The sequence below is a fragment of the Asterias rubens genome, chromosome 7 (assembly GCF_902459465.1).
Source record: "Asterias rubens chromosome 7, eAstRub1.3, whole genome shotgun sequence".
NCBI classification, from domain to species: domain Eukaryota; kingdom Metazoa; phylum Echinodermata; class Asteroidea; order Forcipulatida; family Asteriidae; genus Asterias; species Asterias rubens.
The window spans coordinates 1,305,478-1,329,050 of NC_047068.1; the positions used below are offsets into that span (position 1 = coordinate 1,305,478).

General features: G+C 41.0%; 2 protein-coding genes across 4 annotated transcripts in view; one reads left to right on the forward strand and one right to left on the reverse strand.

Moving 5' to 3' along the window:
- Positions 1–7: 7 nt before the first annotated feature.
- Positions 8–3,166, forward strand: LOC117292907 (rRNA methyltransferase 2, mitochondrial-like). Its single transcript, XM_033775083.1, has 4 exons — positions 8–107; positions 522–692; positions 1,226–1,379; positions 2,342–3,166. The coding sequence occupies exons 2-4, from the start codon at positions 543–545 to the stop codon at positions 2,806–2,808; spliced, it is 771 nt and encodes a 256-aa protein (XP_033630974.1). The 5' UTR covers positions 8–107; positions 522–542; the 3' UTR covers positions 2,809–3,166.
- Positions 3,167–7,169: 4,003 nt separating this feature from the next.
- The window catches only part of LOC117292520 (regulatory-associated protein of mTOR-like), a 60,266-nt gene continuing 43,862 nt past the window's right edge, over positions 7,170–23,573 (reverse strand). For all 3 annotated transcript variants that reach the window (XM_033774594.1, XM_033774595.1, XM_033774593.1), the window contains 13 exons: positions 22,603–22,715; positions 21,708–21,888; positions 20,868–20,972; positions 19,287–19,395; positions 18,794–18,908; positions 18,110–18,234; positions 16,240–16,347; positions 15,216–15,322; positions 13,194–13,324; positions 11,563–11,652; positions 9,646–9,765; positions 8,120–8,249; positions 7,170–7,253 (listed from right to left, as the gene is read on the reverse strand). In XM_033774594.1, coding sequence (XP_033630485.1) covers positions 7,185–7,253; positions 8,120–8,249; positions 9,646–9,765; positions 11,563–11,652; positions 13,194–13,324; positions 15,216–15,322; positions 16,240–16,347; positions 18,110–18,234; positions 18,794–18,908; positions 19,287–19,395; positions 20,868–20,972; positions 21,708–21,888; positions 22,603–22,715 — 1,503 coding nt within the window. In that variant the 3' untranslated portion in view covers positions 7,170–7,184. The remainder of the gene's footprint in view (positions 7,254–8,119; positions 8,250–9,645; positions 9,766–11,562; positions 11,653–13,193; positions 13,325–15,215; positions 15,323–16,239; positions 16,348–18,109; positions 18,235–18,793; positions 18,909–19,286; positions 19,396–20,867; positions 20,973–21,707; positions 21,889–22,602; positions 22,716–23,573) is intronic.

The window sequence follows — 23,573 nt, forward strand, 5'->3', positions numbered from 1 at the left end:
TGGTTCCCAGTAACTGGTTCCTATCTAAATAGGGAATCCCTTCAAAAAGCACGTGAAAGAATGAGTAATTTGTAAAGTGTAAACAGTCGGAGTCCCCCAAAACCTGTGTAAGTTTTTGTATCTAAATAATACATTTAATCGTTAATATGGATTCACTTCAAGCAAAACCTTAGTTTTCGTTTGAAAAAATATGAAGCAATCGTCATGATCGGGTCTTCGACCCTCACTCCCAAAGCATCATGACACTTGTTTTGCGTACTACAACTTGCTCTGCTCTGCTTGCTGTATTGCACTGTGCAGTGCTGTGTATTTTGGACTAGTTCATAACTTTATCTGTATAGATTGATAAAGGGTGGTTTGTGCATGGTTTGCTCCAATGTTTTTTAAATATATGTCTCCAGTTTGTTACCAATTGAAGTTTTTTAGGCTTATTATATAAACAATTATTTACCCTGCTGTTAAAATAGAATGCCCAAGTTCAAACTTCTGTCCAATCACATGCACCTTTTTCCTGTTTCCAGGCACTCTTGTGATTCCTTGAGATGATTCTATTTTCAATATGGGGAAGGAGATACATCCACACTTCGGCGAGTTTACGAAAAAAGACAAAGATTAAAATGACAGGTCGAACTCCAAGCTCTCAGCAGTGGCTCATTCGTCAGATGAAGGACCCCTACGTCAAACAAGCTCAGGTTATTTATCATATTTGATGCTTCTTCTTTTTCTTCTTCTTCCTTTCAATTATACTTAAAGTGCAGCCTTATTTGAAGCATGGAGGAATAAGATCCACGATTGAAGAAAGTCGCACTGCCAGACACACCAGGGCGATGCGTAGTTGCGATAACGTTACCCTCCTGCCGACCGCCGCCGGCAGGAGGGTTACGTTATCGCAACTAGGCGATGCGATAAGTGTTTACGGGGTCTTTTACAAATTTGTGTGCTTTCAGATACCTAAAAAAGACTTCAGGCCTAAAGTCCTTTAATATTTGAATGAGAAATTACCTCTTTCTTAAACCACGTTACTTCAGAGGAGTCAACTCTCACAATGTTTTATACTATCAACAGCTCTCCATTACTCGTTACAGAGTAAGTTTTTTATGCTCACAATTATTTTGATAGCATCCGTGTCCATTGCTTTAAATAGTGTAAACGCCAATTGCAAGTAGGTTATATACGCATGGTGTTATCGTAAGCCAAATATAAACTACTGAATTATTTGTTGCAGGTTGACAACTATCGAGCTCGTAGTGCCTTCAAACTGCTGGAGATAGATGCCAGGTACCAACTCCTCAGGCCGGGCCATGTGGTCGTCGACTGTGGGGCAGCTCCTGGATCCTGGTCACAAGTTGCTGTGGAAAGAGTCAATGCACTTGGAAAAGGTTATCAGAGAAAGTTAAAGAAGACTTTTTTTAAAAGCAGCAATCTGTCAGAGTTCACTCTAAGTGGTCTGGCTGGCAAGTTCCGTGTTGGAAAACATTCCCTTTTTGATATGAATTATGGACTAGTACAAAAGCTGACAGACCTGAGAAATCAAAAGCTGTTCCTGCTGGCTAGTCACTGAAAAGTCAAGGATAAACCCTGTACAACTGCAGGAATGAGAATGGCAGACTTTTATCGGCATTCACCATTTTGTTTGGGGGGGGGGGGGTGGCAAAAAAAGGTTAGCTTTGATTTTTTCCCATATTTTTTAAACAGTATGAAGAGATCGCACTCTTTGATCTTAATGAAGCTTTTAGAAATCCACAGCTCTATGAGTTACCAAGAGGTAAAAATGCCTTCATTTGAACACACTACTATATTATTTGGAGCATTGTTTCAGACATTTTTGTCAGCAATGTCTCTCATACGCTCGTCCCCAGCGCCTTGCTTTCACCAAAGGCGCTCGCTGGGATGGGCAGTCATTGGTTAAATAATGCGCAGTCCCATCATGCATCAAACTCACACTGAACCATATTTCTATGCACTGCATACATGACATACTTCCTGAACAAGAATCTGTGCAAGCGATTAGCCCATCCCAGCAGTCCTTGGTAGACTGGCCGCTGGAGCTGAGCGAATGTCTCTCACCCCTACGAGTTGAGAAATATGTCAACACTAGAGGGCGCTATTCAAACAACCCTTGTTGCCAAGTCATGAGTTACTGATGATGAACAAACGTGTATCTGGAAGCTATACCCTGTGAGGAATGCGGATCTCCACTCATTTCAGATGGCATATAGAGGCTACAATTGGCAACATTCATAGCAAGCAAGTCTAGTCGTAGACCTTAAAAATGCGCATTATTAATTTGTGAAAGAGAAGGGGTAAAAATAAAACATTTTTCATCTGTTTCTTTTCTTAGATCCAACAATGCCATCGGGAAAAGTCATCAGTGTTGACCTGCAACATATTGAACCAATAGAGGGCGCTATCCTCCTCCCAAATGCAGACTTTACTCTGTCGTCAACACAGTCGAGCATTCTGACATTACTCAATGGTCAACTTGTCAACACAGTCGTCAGCGACATGGCGCCCAACTCCACCGGGGTCCGTTCCATGGACCATGATGTCATCATGGAACTCTGCCGATCTGCTCTCAGATTTGCGAGGAAAGTTCTAAGAGAGGACGGCAATTTCCTGTGCAAGTTGTGGCAGGGCCAAGACACTGGACGGTTGAAGGAAGAGCTCACAAAAGGATTCCGAGGGGTGAAGGTCGTGAAACCTGACGCCAGCCGGAAAGAGTCTGCGGAAGTGTTTCTTCTGGGACGAGGGTTCAAGAGATACTTATTTCATTCTGTAGGTGCGAAACCGTCCAGTATCGGGACATGATTACTGGCACTCATGGATACTCGCCTAGAAACAATTCTTCAATTCTTTGCTAACCTATTAACTATACTTTACGTATGCACGGAAATCCCTGCTTCCGTATGCGCCGATTCTTTGCTTACGGTAAGCCATGTTGGCCAAATTACATAAAGCTGCTTAATTGCCGATTTTGTGCTTACTGCCCAGTTTTCATTTCATAGCGCTTCTAACAGTAAGCACACAAAAAGGCATGCTCACCTTCTGGTGCTTACTGCTCGAAAATTAATACCATAACATTACAAATCCATGGGGAACATGCAAGATGGAGGCCTAATTTTCTTGCTAACCTGTGAAATACGTTTATTAATAATAAAAATAACCGTATTTATAACGTGCCTTTTGCCAAAGGATACAAAGCGCCAGGTAATATTACTGCAAGGAGTGGGACGAAGTTTGAGATATAAGAGCTAATCCTTAGCACCATGTAATGGTTTACAATGTGCTATGGCGCAATATGCTGCCAATCCAGCAAGGAACACCGGGGGAATCCCTTCTCTTCTCGATAAGTGCACTGGGTTCTTTTACATGCGTTTACACAACACATGGGACCAACGGCTTTACGTCCCATCCGAAGGACGAAGCAATGTTACGGCTGGGGATTCGAACCCACACTCTGCTGATCAGAAACACCAGAGTTTGAATTCGGTGCTCTTAACTGCTCGGCCAAAACACTTAGTTAAGACTTTGACAAATTTTTCTGCTACAGTAAGCACAAAAAGTTGATGCTTAATTTGCAGCGCTATGAAACTGTGCCCTGAACCATCTCTTAAAGAGTGTATTAATTAATACTGTCCGTCTGTCTGTCAAGAAATACATAAGTCACAACATTTACTTTTGTTATAATAAAACAATAATTTATTAAATTTTCAGAAACCTATATATTTGTATTCATGTTGCATATTTCACTTATTTTCCTTTGTAAATGAAGGTTGTTTGGATAATAAATGCTTTAAAGACAGTGGACACTATTGGTAATTGTCAAAGACCATTCTTCTCACTTGGTATATCTCAACAAATACATAAAATAACAAACCTGTGAAAATTTGAGCTCAATCGGTCGTCGACGAGTTGTGAGATATTAATGAAAGATTAAACACCCTTGTCACACGAAGTTGTGTGCTTTCAGATGCTTGATTTCGAGACCTCAAATTCTAAATCTGAGGTCTCGAAATCAAATTCGTGGAAAATTACTTCTTTCTCGAAAACTACGTCACTTCAGAGGGAGCCGTTTCTCAGAATGTTTTATACTACCAACCTCTCCCCATTACTTGTTACCAAGTAAGGTTTTATGCTAATAATTATTTTGAGTAATTACCAATAGTGTCCACTGCCTTTAACATAAAGTTATGTGTTGTGATTAATTGTTTATAAAACAATTTTTCATCGGCCTTTGAAAGTCTCACAGCCGTACACATTTAAATGGTAAAACAGTCCCCTAAAATACTGCTTTATTACTTTTACAGTATAGATATTTTAATAAAATTTGTTATTTATTAATATTTTCTATACTTTTATCTGTCAATGTACATTATAGTCATATTTACATATTGACTACTTACAACAAACAAAACATTTGGAAAACAAATTAAATTTACATCCCTGGTACAAGTTGTGTTGGCTCCTTGTTTGCGACTGACTTTAAAATACTGTAAAAATAGCATGCAGTCGAGCATAAATGTTCATTTTAGTATGAAACAACTGATTTCATTTGCTGACCAGGCTGACATGGGCTAACAAATAACATAAGCACAATTGGCATTGGTTAAGATAGCAAAATTGGACCTACTTAACCCCGGAAAACATGAAAACATCCAAACCTTCAGAAAACAGTAAGACACTGGACACCTTTGGTAACTGTCAAAGACCAGTCTTCTCACTTGGTGTATCTCAACATGCATAAAAAAACAAACCTGTGAAAATTTGAGCTCAATTGGTCGTCGAAGTTGTGAGCGTTCAGATGCTTGATTTTGAGACCTCAAATTCTAGATCCGAGGTCTCGAAATCAAATTCGTGGAAAATAACTTCTTTCTCGAAACCTACGCAACTTCAGAGGGAGCCGTTTCTCACAATGTTTTACACCATCAACCTCTCCCCATTACTCGTTACCAAGTAAGGTTTTATGCTAATAAATATTTTGAGTAATTACCAATAGTGTCCACTGCCTTTAAAGGAAAGGTACACTATTGGTTATTGTCAAAGACCAATGTTCTCACTTAAGGTATCTCAACATATGCATAAAATAACAAACCTGTGAAAATTTGAGCTCAATTGGTCATCAGAGTTGGGAGAAAATGATGAAAGAAAAAACACCCTTGTTGGACGAATTTGTGTGCTTTCAGATAGGAATAAAAGACTTCTAGCTAGAAGTCTTTTATTATTTTAGTGAGAAATTACCTCTATTTCAAAATCTAAGCTACTTCAGAGGGAGCCGTTTCCCAAGTCAGTTTTTAAGTTCCATGCAGCAAACTCTTAGCTTTAAACTGTACTCAAAGGAAGACCTACAGCAGTTTATATAAGGAACAGCAATTTTAGCATTTTTAAGTTGGTTTCATCACCATGCATACCAGACAAAATAAAGTATTCAGTCCCATCTTGATCTTTTCGTTTCTTAGCTTTTAAAGGGTCTGTATACATTTGGAACCTTTTGAATGTTTCAATCCTATGGAAATATAGATATATAAAATAAAACTAACCCATGAAAATTTCATTTCAAAAGGGGTAAAGTTTTTGAGATATTGCTGAAAACCCTTAATGAATATGTCCACACAGGAATAGGAATACACATAATCTTAGAAGCGTTACTGGCAACACTTCTTACATGTACATTCAAATTTGGGGGTGTAAAAAGTGATACTTTTTCTAAGTCCACATTTTTCCCCGTTTTTTTCCTCTCCTACATGGGTGCGGCATCACGAACCGTACTATGGCGAGGGCCAGAGCTCGTCTCTTCCTGGCGGGACCCTAGGCCCAGTATCGGTAGTTTTTACGCAACTTTAGGGCACATGCGCCACCACGACGCTTCACCCGGGAGGGCCTCCGATTGCAGGGGTCACTGCTGGGTACGTCCTCTCTCATGTGCGAAAGTTCTGACCGAATCGGACTAGGCACTCGGCCGGGAGAGGCGAATCGCGGATCCCCATCGCAGAGAGCCCGACGTAAGCGGAAATCCCAAAAATGTTTCTCCAATGCATTATACTATCCAAAGCTGCTCTACTTCTTACAATGTAAGTTTTTGTTGCCATTAATTTTCAGTCATTACCAAACACATCCAGACCCTGTATAGTGTCCACATATTAAAAAAGCCAATGCAAGTCAACACAAGCACCAGAAAACAACCTTGGCAATGTAACTTATGGTGTAATGTAAATCAAGAAGACCTGCCTCTTTTATTGCTTTTTTTCTTATAGTACAAGATCATCTGAGTTCAAAACATGCGTAGTGTTGTATGTAGATATATTGAACCCATCCAATAATTTCACGAACAAATGAAAACTGTCCTAACAAGGAAGGTTATTCATTTTTGTGTTTACCCATACACCGATGTTTGTTAGCACTGTATACTCGGTACTTTCCGGAGTTCTGTGAAAAAAATCCCAGGCGTATTACTCGGGTGGGATTCGAACCCACGACCCTTGCAATTCTAGAGCAGTGTCATACCAACTAGACTACCGAGATTGCCCAATAGCTAGAAGCAGTTCGAATCCTATGTTTCAGCAGCGGGTACCGCAACGATTTTGCAACAAAGAATATGAACAGTCCAACAGATTTTAGAACATGCCCAAACGATTCTGCCAACAATCTGAAACAGTTGCCGCTCAAAAAAAAAAAGGTCGCAAGAGAACAAATTCAACTTGTACGACGTGATCCCGACGGTCAGTAACCAATCGCAGGCGCACGATTTCTCAGCTGTTGTGACCTGAGCATATTTTGTCTGTGCGTTGCCTATTGTTTGTTGCGGGTGCAAGAAAATCGTAGGTCGACCTGAGGCTGGCTTTAGTCACAACTATTTGAAGCGCGATTAGTAGGGTAGTCAACATGGGTAATGGCTTTGAGCGGTGTAAAATGTCCTAACCTTTGTATACAGTCAAGTCGTTTGCCGACCAATCATGCAAGAAGACACCTGCTAGCCACACATCGTATTTACGAATGACGCACAGTTGTGTGTAAAAAAAATGATTGATTTGCCCCCAAAGATGGCTGACTTGATACTACGTGACGTCAAGTGGGAACAATCTATACTGGTGTGTGTGTTGTGTAGAAAAAGTAAGTGCAATTCCTTTTCCCTCGAACCCCTTAAACCCCCCATCCCCCCTCCCCCTCCCCCTCCCGAAGCAGTATCATCATCTGCCTTTCTTCTCCGTTGAGTAAATAGAGAGGAAGGAGTCTCTGCTTCCGGATGCCAGATGTGTCTGTTGACAAATAAATAAAAACATTAACAATTCACAGCATTTGTTCATTACACCATCGGAAACTACGCACACACATACACCAACGCACTGTTTCAAATAGTAGCCCTAGAGGCAACGGGGGCATTTCAAGGGCACCAAGGCAATGACCAGGGATGCATGGAGGAAATCGCGTTTGTATAAGGCCTGTATCACATTGTTGTTTTTAGGATTGAACAAAGAAAAAAATTGACTTGAGTGGGACTCCTGCAACGACCTCCGGATTAATGTGCCCGCACTCTATCAACTGAGCTATCTACAATCCCGGCCAAAATGGTTGGGCCACCCATTCCTAACGTTACATAAAACCAATCACTGTACACTTCCCACTGACAATAATCATTCTCTCCCCCGTTCCCCTGCTCAACGTTGACTGGAACGCAGACGACCGTGCAACCCGTGCAATCAGAACCAACATTGAAAGGGGGCAGGGGGGGGGCCCTACGAGATATGGCCCGGATTGTAGAGCGTCGTGGCCGAGTGGTTAAGAGCATCGAATTCAAGCTCTGATGCTAAGTCACCCAGGGGTATAAATGGGTACCTGCGAGGGTAGAGATTGATATTGTGAATGAATAAGCCTTTGGAGCGCCACGGCAGCTCGGAGCTGTATACTCCCCCACAGGGAGCTGAGAAAGATTAAAGGGATGTTGTTGTCCCAACGACCAGGGGACTGACGTAAAGCGCAATGATACGGTTTATTGTGAAATGCGCTATATATGTTGTTATTATTATAAATTGTTATTATTGTAGCCTTATGCTGGCAGTCTCCCTATTTTGTCAATATTTTGTTCAGGGGTGTCTAGTTATACTTAAAGTTGCTAATATCTCACCTTAAGTGGATGGAAAGCAAGGCAGCTGACTGGGCCGATCCGTTGACCTATGAACCCTTCATAGTACTTAATATTGCTGAGTGTGTCACCGGACATGTTAAAGACACTGATGAGTTGATTGGCTGAGCCACTGTGGACAGACATTGGTTGATTTAATTTCTTAGATTAGGGGTGTACGTACCAGATTTGTATAGGATGCTATTTAGTTATCATGCATTGTATGTCTACAGTATAAAGAAAGTAACCATTACAAAGAGATTGATCTTGTACATTCCAGGGCCTTTCTGGCAGGCAAGATACTACACTGGTCATTATGGACAATTTATTCCTAACTTATTCTAAGTTTGAAACAAATAAAATAAAACTAAGCCGTTTAGGTCCGGGTTGAAGCAACAGCTTTTTTTATATGGACAGATAGACAAAAAAGACAGACATACACGAAAAGACTGCACATTAACAGGTGTTTCAGACAGTAAAGAAGGACGTTATGACCCCAATACATACCAAATAACATACAGTATCTTAGCATAGAATACACATTTGTTTCTTTTTTTTTTCTTCTTTCGAGTAATTATTATTAAAAAAACAATCCGTGAAGGAACGTACACACAACCCAGGTCATGGTTTTGACTAAAAGCCAAATCACATGCAGGGTAAAAAAGACAATTTTTTAAAGTTACCACACAAGCAAGAGTGGAATACGGAAAAATATAGCGCTTCTGCGTCCCATATCCAATGGGACACAGACGCGCTATTTTTCTTTGTATTCCACGCGCAAGTTATAAACAATTTATCTTCCAGTCTCACGTGAAACGCGCAAAGTTTAAAATTTCAGATCGTTATTTCGCGACGAACAGCATGCACGCCCACAAAGTTTAGAATGTAATTTTTTACACTGTCCGTATACAGACCGTGACCCATTGACCTTCACAGTACGCACTGTGCAATAAAAACACTGGAAGCTATATATAGGTTTTTATACCACCCTCCAGTTCGAGCATCTGATTGGTGGATTAGCGCGTAATGGAAGATAATATGAAAATACAGAGTGGGTGATGATTTAAGAAAGTCATCCAGATTATTCCAATATAGAGTGCCACGTTGAACCACACCGTTTTTGGACGTTATTTTACGATAATTAACATAAAGATTTTTTTCTAGCAGTACAGCAGGTATAGACGGAATGGATGTTTGAGGTTAGTTTACTCCAAGGTAAAAAAATAAAGTAAAACTAAGTCATTTACAAATGTTATCAGGCCTTAGGAAATTGATGTTATGCAGTATACTCTATTCACAATGCACAGCGCACATACACGCCCGTCTCATGTCTGCCATTTTGTTTGTCAAAACATGCACAAAAGGATGGTACACCTATTTACGCACCTCCAAACAATGCGCGTCTACCATTTCTGCCTAATTGACGAGTCCATTTCTTTTGTGCAAGTTTTGACACACAAAATGGCGGATAGGTGACGCGTGCGTATGTACGCTGCGCATTGTGAATTGGGTCTATTGTTGTTACTTACCATGCGAATATATTAGCCTGTGGATGGACGGCCATTGCCGTCAGTGTGTTGAAGCTGGGTTGGATCAGTTTGACCGACTCCGAGAATCTGGGATCCCAGAAACGTACATCGCCGTTCACACTGTAGGTTAGAGAACAGTAACGGACGTCAGTAGTCAAGTCTGTTTTGTAGTCACACATACATTATATATACAAAATGTGGAACAAGCTTCCTACACAGATCAGAAATGCCAGCTCATTCACCTCATTCAAGACACTACTTAAAGACACTGGACACCTTTGGTAATTGTCAAAGACCATAACAAACCTGTGAAAATTTGAGCTCAATTGGTCGCCGAAATTGCGAGATAATAATGGAAGAAAAAACACCCTTGTAACACGAAGTTGTGTGCTTTCAGATACTTGATTTCGAGACCTCAAATCTTGAAATCAAATTCGTGGAAAATTACTTCTTTCTCGAAAACCACGTTACTTCAGAGGGAGCTGTTTCTCACAATGTTTTATACTATCAACCTCTCCCCTTTACTCGTTACCAAGTAAGGTTTTATGCTAATCATTATTTTGAGTATTTACCAATATGTCCACTGGCTTTAAAGCTCACCTGTACCAGCAGGTTTACTAACCATTCAACTGTGCCTCAGCGCCTTAGAGCAAACGTTTTATTTTGGAGCTCTACAAATGACCTTTGATTGATTGATTGATATGCACACAATAATTGAAATTTGGTTGGAGAGTCCAAAAATGTTAACAAATAAATCAATAAAATACGCACACAATGCTACACAATAACAAATAAACAATAGGCACTTCTATACATCTAATGAAAACATCTAATGGCACAGTCCCCATGCCCTACATTTTGGAAAAAGCATCTAAATAAAAATGCCCCACTATTGTGCAAGTCTAACAAAGAATTGTCATATATTAATGATGCTTTTACAAGAACTTCATGAATTTGTGTTTGTAAGATGGGAAAGAGAAAGACAAACAACCAAGGGCAGTTGTGAGGTCACATATTATCTCCGTACCACTATTTACTGTCTGTGCCGTACACATAGCTGAGATAGGTCAGTCAACCCTATCACAACCAAATTCTAGCACACTTCAAACATCACTACTCAGCCAAACGCTTCAATTGGAACAAGGCGCATTGGACAGTAGCACCCAGTTGACTCCAAAAACATATACATTAAGTTTACATTGTTGTGGCTGGTGCCCCACTTAATTTTTTACTCAGCAAAGAAATTTGTTAAAGGCAGTGGACACTTTTGGTAATTACTCAAAATAATTATAAGCATAAAACCTTTCTTTGCGACGAGTAATGGGGAGAGGTTGATGGTATAAAACATTGTGAGAAACGGCTCCCTCTGAAGTATAATAGTTTTCGAGAAAGAACTAATTTTTTAGAGTTTGATTTCAAGACCTCAGAATTAGATTTTGAGGTCTCGAAATCAAGCATCTGAAAGCACACAACCTCGTGTGACAAGGGTGTTTTTTCTTTCATTATTATCTCGCAACTTCGACGACCAAGTAAGCTCAAATGTTCACAGGTTTGTTATTTTATGCATATGTTGAGATACACCAAGTGAGAAGACTGGTCTTTGACAAATACCAATAGTGTCCAGTGTCTTTAAGCAGCTTTATGAGATTGTGTCCAGGGGCGGATTGCACCAAGCGGTCTTAAACCGGTCTATGTGCTATAGCCGGCTAACTTGAGATGCGCTCAGACAGTCTTTAATTTTAGACCGATTGCAATAGCGCGGTCTATAATTATAGCCAGTCTTAAATCTTAAATCTGCTACATGTTAGACCGTCTAAGGCAGATAGCCGGCTATAACTGACTGGTCTTGGACTGCTGACTAAGACCGTTTTATTGCAATCCGCCCCAGGAGTGGGAATGTCAAGAATTTTGCTTTACCTTGCGCTGATGATCTTGCCATCCCCTGATCCTTTCTGGAGGTGAACGTTCACCACCCAACTATTGTGCTCTCTTAACGTCAACACTCGACTGCAAATAAATACAGGAAATACAAACAAAAGATAAATCAAATTGTTTATTTTTTTGTGGGTGAAACAACGCACATGGATTGCATGCTCTGACCAGGCCCAATTTCATAGCGCTGCTAAGCACAAAAATTTGCTTAGCATGAAATTTGCCATACACATGTGTCACTTGATGCTCATTTTGCCATACACACGTCTCACGCGGTGATTATTTGTCATACACGCGTAGCGCACTGTAATGATACGCCGCGACCACAGACGACACAGAGGGCAGCCGAGCTCAGCATTCTCCGGGTTCTATTTCTATGGATCAAAGCCAACTGGTCCTGCTGGCCAGTTGACAAAAAAGTTAGGGGCAACTTCTGTATAGCTTCCGGAATAAGATGCAACTCTAACACAGAATGTTCATTGATTACTGATGTTTTTACAAGAATTTAATAAATCGGTTTGTAAGATGGAAAAGAGAAAGACCAACAACCAAGGGTAGTTGAGAGGTCACATATTATCTCTGTACCACTATTTACTGTCTGTGCCGTACACATAGCTGAGATAGGTGAGTCAACACTATCCCAACCAAATTCTAGCACAATTCAAACATAATAAAATGAGGTATTTGTGTGAGTGAAACAAAGCAGAGGGACTGTATGCTCTAACCCGGCTTTGTAGTGTGTAAAGTTCGGGCAGCATTTGTTTTCATCAACTGATGCGACACAAAATACAACAAAGCGGGACCCAAATTCTACCAGGGACAATATAGATGGATTGCACTAAGCGTCATCAACCTCCACATTTGATGAAATGTGCATAGTGCAAGGCTATCATTGGCTAAGAGCTGACTCGCACGTGCACTTTTCCATTGTTTATCATCAAATATGGCGGTCAATGACACTAAGTGCATTCCATCTATTGGCATGGTGACACAACATCCGGCATCAACTGGTTTTGATGTCAAGAGTATACCCTGACGATGACTAGAGCAAGCTGGTTGATATGTGAGACCAAACAAAATTCACTCCATGATAGTTAAGTCAATAACGATCCTCTATAACCTAAAGTAGTAGTCCCAGCTGATTTTCTACCTTCCACCCAGGTAGTACTGTTCTTTTAGAACTTAGAAGTCACCCAAAAATCTGAAAATAGTACTATAATATATAGCAAGACTGTGCCCAATTTCTTGGCTCTGCTTACCTTTAGCACAGAATCAGCGCTTACGGAAGCAGGGAATTCTGTGCTTACGGCAAGCGTATTTCACGGGTTAGCGGCGAATTTGGGCTTCTGTGCGTGCATACTCCACGTTACTAGGCATTCTACCCTTACAAGGCTAGCGCAGAAATTCGGTGCTTGCACGTGAGCGGGGAATCGTGATCGTAAGCGCAGAATTCGGCGGTAAGCAGAGCCATGAAATTGGGCCCTGATCTCTTAAGAACAAAATCTACCTGGCAAGTAGACAAACATGGTGTTACCGAAAACCAAATATATATTGATAACTCACCATGCAATGCCTCAAATCCCATATAAGAGTTAACCTATTTCCTTTTAACTTACCTGTCTGTTGGGGCCAGCCTCCTGTCATATAGCCTGACACTACCGTCTCCGAGCCCAGCTATGAGTAGAGATCTACCTACATTGTCACAAGCCAGGCTAGTTACACAGCTATCTGCACCTGTTGGGATATCCTGAAGTGCAAGAAAAGTAATGTTAGAATAAGAAGCCATTCAGAACATTCAATATTAAAAAATAAATGGTGTTTGAAGCTTTGCATGGTGTGGGGAGTAAGAGTAACTATGAATATAAATATGAATAGTAAACTTGCGGGTACAACCATTTGGAAGTGTCGTGAAGAAGAGCACCGAATTCAAACTCTGGTGTTTCTGATCAGCAGTGTGGGTTCGAATCCCCAGCCGCGACACTTGTGCCCTTAAGCAAGACACTTCACCAATGCTTCGTCCTTCGGATGGGACGTTAAGCCGCTGGTCCCGTTATGTAACGCATGTAAAAGAACCCAGTGCACTGTGACTTATCAAAAAGAAAAGGGGTTAGCCCCAGTGTTCCTGGTCCGATCGGCAGCAAATTGCGCCACAGCACCTTGTAAAAACATTACATGGTGCTATCAGAATTAGTTCTCATAATTCAAACGTAGTCCCACATCTTGCAGGGAATACTGTATGTTACAGTCTAGAAGCGTCACTGAGTGACGGACATGTGCGCTATATAAGAAGCCACAATTATTATTATTATGTGTTAAGTCTCTTTTGAGGGAGAAAAGAGCCGGCTTGGTCTCAACTTTTCGAACAGTATACTCTGCTCGTCTTCAGGAGAATGCTGGACTACTGGTGGTGGTTGAGCTTATGTATGGCTGGAAGGATCCAAGCTGTTCTTGTCCGGTTAAAGGCAGTGGACACTATTGGTAATTACTCAAAATAATTATCACCATAAAACCTTTCTTGATTACAAGTAATGGGCAGAGGTTGATAGTATAAAACATTGTGAGAAACGGCTCCCTCTGAAATGACGTAGTTTTCGAAAAAGAAGTAATTTTCCACTAATTTGATTTCAAGTTTAGAATTTGAGGTCTCGAAATCAAGCATCACAAAGCACACAACTTCGTGCGACAAGGGTGTTTTTTCTTTCAGTATTATCTCGCAACTTTGACGACCGATTGAGCTCAAATTTTCACAGGTTTGTTATTTTATGCATTTGTTGAGATACACCAACTGTGAAGACTAGTCTTTGACAACTACCAAAAGTGTCCACTGTCTTTAATCGTGTGAGTTGGTTGCTGGCTGGATGTGTAAAGAGACTTTACACATGGTTGTACCCGCACGTTTACTATTCATTTTATATTTATAGTTACTCTTAATATTAAAAATCTTTAAAAATGTTGACTCTTTTTTTAAAGATTTTTCTGTCACAACTCACCCACCCAGAAAACTGAAGAAAGTAATGCCTAAAATTAACTAGCTATTTTAGATCAACGGTCTCCAAGATGCAACTCACACACAGAATGTTCTTTGATAACTGTGCCTTTTTGCAAGATTTTATTTAATTTGTGTTTGTAAGATGGGAAAGAGAAAGACCAACAACCAAGGGTAGTTGAGAGGTCACATAATTATCTCCGTACCACTATTTACTGTCTGTGCCGTACACATAGCTGAGATAGGTGAGTAAACCACATCTCAACCAAATTCTAGCACAATTTAAACATCACTACTATGCAAAACGCTTCACCTAAATTACACGTTGGACAGTACTACACAAAAAATCTGGCTCTAAAAATTGTGCAACCAAGATTTACCAACATCAGGGGTGGATTTCACAAAGAGTTAAGACTACGAGTTAGGATGAGTTACTCGTCCTAACTTAGGACTAACTTGCGTTAAATTTTTAATATCTCCTAGGACTAGTCCTAAGGTAGGACTAGTCTTAACTCTTTGTGGATTCAACCCCAGGTGAATTGGAGCATGTTGCCACCTACAACTGGGGCTGAAACAGGGTTACCCCCCCCTCCACAGTCAGTAAGGCTGTAGGCATGGGTACTTTTAATACCAATAAATAATGCATACTAACCTGTAGTCTTATTTCTCTCTGAGTATCCCATACCCTGATAATACGAACATCACCGGACGCTAAGAGCATACCAGACTCCTGCTCCCAGTCTAACACTAGACCAGCTCCTGAAATAATAGATATTCATAAATACCCCAGACAGTTTCTCTACTCCTATTGGTGGAGAGCGTGTCACGTGGGGGTGTTTAAACGGTTGATAATGACCAGCTTGAACTATTTATAACGGGCTGGGTCCACGTGTCGGGCGCGCGCGCAAGATTATCACGCGGAATGCGAATCATAGCTATTAGTAACAGCGCGTAATCTATTTCTAAGTGCGCCTGCATACACACAACCCACGCGCAACAGATTCTTCACAAAGTTTTTTTTTTTAAATATTTCAAACTTCAAACTTTCAATTGTCAAAGTGTCTATAATTGGTTTGTTTTATATTGTTTTTTTAGCAAAAGGGCATTTATGAATGGGAATAAAAGAGTAGTGATTCGTTCTTAAATGTCCATTTAAAACCTTGCAGGGTCGTCACACGCTCGTTTTAAATGGCCGTTAAAGAACTCGTTGCTACCCTTTTATTCCCTTAATAATAACAATAATAACAATAAAAGATATTAAATTTGCATTGGGGATAAGGAATATTATTTTTGGTTTCACCCAAACACCGATGTGTGTTAGCACTGTATACTCAGTACTTTCCCCGAGTCCTGTGAAAGAATAACACAGGTAAATAACTCGGGGTGGGATTTGAACCCACGACCCTTGCAATTCTAGAGCAGTGTCATACCAACTAGACCACCAAGGTTGCTCAGTAGCTAGAGGCAGTTCGAAGCCTTTGTTTAGGCAGCGGGTACCGCAACGATATATAATAGATGTCAAATTTGCATTGGGGATAAAGAATATTAATAGTAGTTTTTACCCAAAAGGGAAATGTTTGGAATCAAACCAGGCCCACGGTGGTGAGAGACAAGCACAATACACACTAGCAGACAATGCCATTGGTCTTTTGATTTACGTTATGTATTTGACATACCTTTGACCGAGGGTAGCATGTCTGATAAGGCATGCCATGACGACACTAGCTCCACACCACTTTCATTATTGGGTAAATAGTTACGCCATATCTGTACAGCACCATCATCTGAAAATACAAACAAATACAAACGAATGAAACCTTGCGTCCGTTTAAAACCGGCAGGGTCACAGCCATTTGATAAAGGCCCTTTTCGGCTTGGGCCTTTACCACAGGATCCACGACCCTGCCGGTTTTAAACGGAGACCGAGTCACTACTCTTTTATTCCCTTATTGATTACTGATGTTTTTAAAAGATTTTAATCAATTTGTGTTTGTAAGATGGGAAAGAGAAAGACCAACAACCAAGGGTAGTTGAGAGGTCACATATTATCTCTGTACCACTATTTAATGTCTGTGCCGTACACATAGCTGAGATAGGTCAGTCAACCCTATCGCAACCAAATTCTAGCACAATTCAAACACAACTACTTTACAAACGCTTCACCTAAACTCTTCATTTATATATGATTAAAACAATCCAACTACTTCAATAATCTAAGGTAAATGTTTCCTTGTAGAACATAAGCCTTTTCACACTATCGACCTTCTATCCGTGTCAAACCTTATCCGGATAGGGTCCGTGTTGGTTCGGTAAAATTGTAACACGGATACAAACAGCTTCGCTTTCACACTAGCTCTGCAGGAAATCAGCTTTTTGGTTACACGTGTAACTTTCAATCCGGATATTGTGGGACCGTTTCACCATCCTGCAAAATCTTACACGGATCAAAGCAGGACGCGGCTACTTTTTATGTACGCAGCGCCTTTCGTACGCGCTGGACAACTGTAGTGTGGGCGGATGGCACCATGCACACTCAACACGACTGGAAAATTAACCCGGAGGTCCAACTACGGCTTTCGATCAGTGTTGAAATCTTCGACACGGATAGAGATTTATCAACCCACCTCCCGGGCAGGGTAGGTTGCGACACGGTAAAGTGCCATATCCGGATCGACTCCGTGTTGAAAAGTTGTAGTGTGAAAAGGTCAGTGCACATTATCCGAATCAAATCCGTGTCCAACACGGAGATTTTTCGTAGTGTGAAAAGGCCTCAAGATGCCTGCTTATAGACCCTATCGAATAACCCCTTTGTTGCTATGAAAGTAGCCATATTGTATGGGCAGGCCATATGCGCGTCTAAACACATACATCAATGAAGCACACAGCACCCAGCATTCCCGGTTTGATTTCTATGGCACACGCACGCACACATACACGCTTACAGACGCCAGGTTGTGTGGCAGGTATTTGAGTGGTGACGTCATATTTGATACAATTGGATCTTTAGTTCAGTGTTTAGCCGCTAGAAGGGCCCAATAACCAGAAAATACTGCTTAAACAATTAAGCAGGATAACAGCCTAAGATTTGTTCATGTGAGATGGTATTTTGGCTGGTAACCATGTTTGTTTGTTTGTTTGTTTGTTCTGTTGTTTGTTTAGATGATCTTCCCATATCTCTCTCATACAAACGATGCTTGAACGTCTTTGATTATGATTTGCACAAATCAAGAAATTGCGATTCAGTAACTAGACGACAATATTTACTCTAGTAATTGTGAAATCAGCTGTTAGTTTGTGGATTCAAACCCACAACCTTATGGTTGCAAGTACTGCAGTCTAACCACTCGACCACGGTTAGGATAATTTTGTTGTGCTTAGCTACTTCTTGTGAAGTTGGGCGACCCCGGTGTGTGGCGTTTTTTTTTTCCCAAGATGAACGTGTGCAGATAATTACCCACGTTCGTCCTGGATTTTAAAAAAAACGCCACACACTGGGGTCGACTCGGGGAAGCTAAACGAACCCACCCTACGTAATTAGCTACTCACCACTGCCAGTCATGAGGAGTGAGATGTCGTGAGAGTTGAGTATATCCATTGACGTTAGCTTGGTGTCTTTATGGTTGAGATGTGAGAACGTGTTTACTCGCTCTCCATTTTTCCAGTTCCAAACACTAGCAAGAAACAATTCAATCAGGCTGTTAAAGGCAGTGGACACTATTGGTAATTACTCAAAATAATGATTAGCATAAAACCTCACGTGGTAACGAGTAATGGGGAGAGGTTGATGGTATACGGCTCCCTCTGAAGTGACATAGTATTCGAGAAAGAAGTAATTTTCCACGAATTTGATTTTGAGACCTCAGAATTAGATTTTAAGGTCTCGAAATCAAGCATCTGAAAGCACACAACTTCGTGTGACAAGGGTGTTTTTTTCTCCCATTATTATCTCACAACTTCGAACAACCAATTAGGTTCAAAATTTCGCAGGTTTGTCATTTAATGCACATGTTGAGATACACCAAGTGAGACACTGGTCTTTGACAATTACCAATAGGCTCCAGTGTCTTTAAAGACCTACTTGAACGAAAACAGCAAGTTGTGATCTTTGCTGAATTAGTTTTAAATGTTTTTCAATCAATAAGGAAATTGAGTTCACATGATTAGAAATGTTTTGCCACAATGTTTTTGTCTTTCGAGCAGTGGTGATTCCATGAGTGTTTCTGTCCTTACCATACGCCCTCTTTGTCAGCCACGATGATGTGGGGGCTGAAATGCTGGAAGCGGAGCGCAATAGGAATCCCCTGGTTCTTGTTGATGAAAATCTGGTCATCCAGACGACATGTGGCTGTGGAAAAGTAGGAGAGACTAGAGTTAAGTGGATTGATCAACATTTATATCCATTCCCTTTCCCATAAAGTTGTATACTAATAATAACAACATTTATAATGCACACATATGCAACCGATTCATTGTGACATGGAACAATTTTTGGACATCGCTCGACGGACTAATAAAGAAAAAATGAGAATTGCTTGCTGCTTCAAAAGTCAATTTGCCAAAGTCGGAATATCAAAAAGTCGAGACTGAAAACAAAAGACGTATTTTCAAAGTCGGAAAAACGGAATGTCATCCCCGACCAACACCACCAAAAGAGCTAGAACTATCGGACAAACAGAACCAGAACTAAAAAACGGCAGATAATTGAAGAAGCTTTCTTTCTGACCTGCTCGATGTAATTGTTCTCTCGCTGCTTTCCTACCCATGGCGTTGCGTAGAAATCGCCATTCCCGCTCCTGATGTAACGTGCTGTATGGATCCATCTCCTCAGGTGCCTGTCAGACACAGAGATGATCAAACGTTACTCCGTAAGTATCAAACTCATTTTAAAATCAGGGTCCTTTAGAAAACTAGAAGGACCTTTGGTAAAAGTACCTTCTTTTCGTAACCCAACTTTGGCCTTGGATTCAGCTGAGGCTAGCTTGACCCGCGTCTGTTTTGACAACTTGCACCAGCTTTGCGTACGCGCTCAGGGCTTCAGACGAGATGACGGAGCCTGAAGCCAAATCCAAAGCCGAAGTTTCAAAAAGGGCCATAGATTGGTCAGGAATAATATTTGGCCCTTGGAAAAAAAAGTAGGAACTTTTGATTGAGTAAAAGGGCCGACCTACATGTACACATGGTGTAGGCTCTTATTGACCCATTTCACCTGACGTCATCATCAGAAAAATCTTGAATGCGCCATACTGGTGGGCAATTTCACTGTGCGTTTTCATATGTAACTCTATGCATAGAGTATGCTGTGCGTTATGCAGCGAAGTGCGCATTTAAGGCAACGCGGCATTAATACACGTAAACCTAACTTGCCCACCAACATGGTGAGCGTGGCACTAGTCGCCGTGGGGTCAATAGACTTTTCAGGCTGTTTTATCACAAATTTTCAGATTTTGATTTCCGGTGGGGAAAAACAAAAAAATCGGAAATGATACAAGGATTTGAGGCATTGCACGTTGAGGTATCATAATACATTTGGTTTGTGGTAACACCATGTGTGTATCTACTTGCCAGGTAGAGTTTGTTCTTAGAGAACTGTCTTGCTGTCTAAAAAAACTGACTCCGCGGTAGTACAGTTAATCACGATCCTATGAGCTAAAGTAGTAGTCCCAGCCTATTTTCTATACCATCCGCCCGGATAATAGTTAAAAAAGCAGGACAGTTCTTTTCAGAACTGAGAAGTTTCCCCAACATCCGACAAATCTACTCCGCGGTAGTACAATAAAGAAAGACAGTTCTCTAAGAACAAACTGTACCTGGCAAGTAGATACACACATGGTGTTACCGCAAACCAAATATATATTGACACCTCACCATGCAATGCCTCAAATCCTATAGACATGATATTCTTCCTACTAAAGTCTGATTTCCGATTGTTTTTGCATTTGGAAAAATCAGGGTAAACAATGTGATTAAATAAGGGAATCAATGTGTGGTGAAGAGGTTTTTAACTAGTGGTTTAATCACAACGAGGCCCGGTTCTTGATAATTTTATCAAGAACCAGGCCTTGGCGGGTTTAAACCACCAGTCGCAAACCGATTTAACACACTTTGATTCCCATTCATAAATACCTTTTCGGTCAAAAACATCAACACTTTTTAGTCAAAAAGTAAAATAAATGCAAAAAATTATAATTGTTAAATGATTTCTTTCAACACAACACCCCTCCAGCTATGAAATGGTAAAGCCCTCCGCCGCCCTCGAGTAAACAACTCCTTATAAGGGAATGCTGTGCTGCTACTCAACACCTACCCTCATGACAGACTGAGCGAAATACTTGCAGCACCAATCCGTAAACTTGCTGGAGATGTTGAGATCCTTGGTGGTGATATTGACTGCATCTGCCTCTCCGTATGTCTGTAGTTTGCGGAGGAGAGTTGGGAAGCAAAAGGAGTAAGTAATGAGAGAGATACGGACCCACCTTGCCACTTATGAATAATAATGATAATATTAATAACCGTATTTATAACGCGCCTTTTGTCAAAGGATACAAAGCGCCAGGTATTATTACTGCAAGGGGTGGGACGAAGTTTGAGATATAAGACCTAATTCTTAGCACCAATGTAATGGTTTACAAGGTGCTGTGGCGCAATTTGCTGCCAATCCAGCCAGGAACACCGGGGCGAACCCCTTCTCTTTTTGATAAGTGCACTGGGTTCTTTTACATACGTTTACACAACACATGGATCTAACGGCTTACGTCCCATCCAAAGGACAAAGCAATGGTTAAGTGTCTTGCTTAAGGACACAAGTATCACGGCTGGGGATTCCAACCCACACTCTGCTGATCAGAAAATCCAGAGTTTGAGATATGTGCTCTTAACCGCTCGGCCACGACACTTTCACTTATGGTGATAGGGCCTTCTCTAAAGCTTGCAAGCATAAAAGCTTGCGAGCCTGCTTACATACATTAATCTTTGGTTTAGAAAGCCCCACTGACCAGAAGAGGGGCCTATTTCCCACGGCCTTCGGCCTCAGGAAATAGGTCGCTCTTCTGGTCAGTCAAAGTCCCTCGTGGGAATAGACGTACACTAGTTACCTCATTGCCAGTCAATATGTGTATAATAGTGTCTGAATTGTAAAATAACTCACAATGCTTGGACCTTTGTCGAATATCTTCCTGGACCTCGAGAAGTTCTGGGAGTGAGAAAACGCCACCCCGATTGGACCAGGGTTCTGCGGCCTAGCTGGAGGGGGCTGCTCGCCAGGGCGGATGGGCACCGGTTTAACTATCTCGTTGGGGATATTTAGCGTAGTCGGTGGAGGCGAGTCACTGAAAGGATAGAGAAGATGGCTGGGTTTGATGATAGTGTTGGGGCACAAGTTGCAACAAAGTAAACTTTATGGAATTTCAGCTGGTTATCAGTTTTTTTTAAAGCAGGAATTTTCTGTGTATATTTGGTTTGTGGTAACACCATGTGTGTATCTACTTGCCAGGTAGAGTTTGTTCTTAGAGAACTGTCTTGCTTAATTCTACTAATGCGGAATAGATTTATCGAGTGTTCTGGGGACTTCTCAGTTCTGAAATGAACTGTCCTGCTTATTAACTATTACCTAGGCACCGGGCGGATGGTACAGAAATAGGCTAGGACTACTACTTTAGCTTATAGGATCGTAATTAACTGTACTGCCGCGGAGTCAGTTCTTAAATTCGTCTCAACGTTTCAACTAGCTTGCTCTAGTCATCGTCAGGAGACTGAAGAGGTAGGGAGATATGGGCTTATTTAAAGGGGCTCACAGGATCCAGTGTAAGTCAATCAACGCTCTGATTGGTTGTGTGGTTGGCGGGCTCAGGGCTATTGTTAGGGTTGCCCATTATGTGCTTAGCAATTTTTTATTCTTACAGGCTTTATGAAAGATAAAACTTGAGTAACATCAGGAGGTCGAAACTTCCAAGCCTGATTGAGACAACTTGATAAAAAGCACTCTTTGCGATGCCTGAGATATAAAGCTCTCCTATATCTGTGGAGAAGAGGGATTGTTTTACCTGAGGTTGAGGGGCAAGGCGTTGTCGTTTCTCGTTGAAGGACTGTTGGGAGCGGACGTTGATGGCCTTCGTGTTGCATCAAGAACATGCTGGGGCTTGGCCATTACGGTTGCCTGATGGTATACAAAATTATAATATAAGTAAACACAAAGTGACACAGAGTGGTTTTCTCGGGCGATATGAAAGTGAAGCAGCAGTTTAAAAGTGAGGCTGTAATTTAGAAGTGAGGCTATTGTTCGTCAAGGCAGTGCTTTGACCCTTACACTTAAATGTATTAAAGGCACAGAACACCTTTGGTAATTGTCAAAGACCAGTCTTCTCACTTGGTGTATCTCAACATATGCATAAAATAACAAACCTGTGAAAATTTGAGCTCAATTGGTCGTCGTAGTTGCGAGATAATAATGAAAGAAAAAAAACGCCCTTGTCACTTGATTTTGAGACCTCAAAATCTAATTCTGAGGTATCGAAATCAAATTGGTGGAAAATTACTTCTTTCTCGAAAGCTACATTACTTCAGATGGAGGCGTTTCTTACAATGTTTTATACTATCAACCTCTCCTCATTACTCGTTACCAAGTAAGGTTTTATACTAATAGTTATTTTGAGTAATTACCAATAGTGTCCACTACCTTTAAGCAATGTATACTTAGTACTTTCCAGAGTTCTCTGAAAAATATCAACTGGCAAATAACTCGGATGAGATATGCATCCACGACATTTGCATTGCTAGAGCAGATGTCTTAGCACTGGCACCCTTTTTAAAAAGACCCATAGATGTTTTTCTTTGCTTCGTAAACAATGCACTAAGACACACTTGTGTACAGAAAGCTAGAGAACATAAAGCTGTACAAAAAAGACAAATTCCCGATGAGAACACCTGGGTCATATGTGTCGTGGCCGAGCCGATAAGAGCACCAAACTCAAGCTCTTGTGTTTCTGTTCAGCAGAGTGTGGGTTCGAATCCTGGT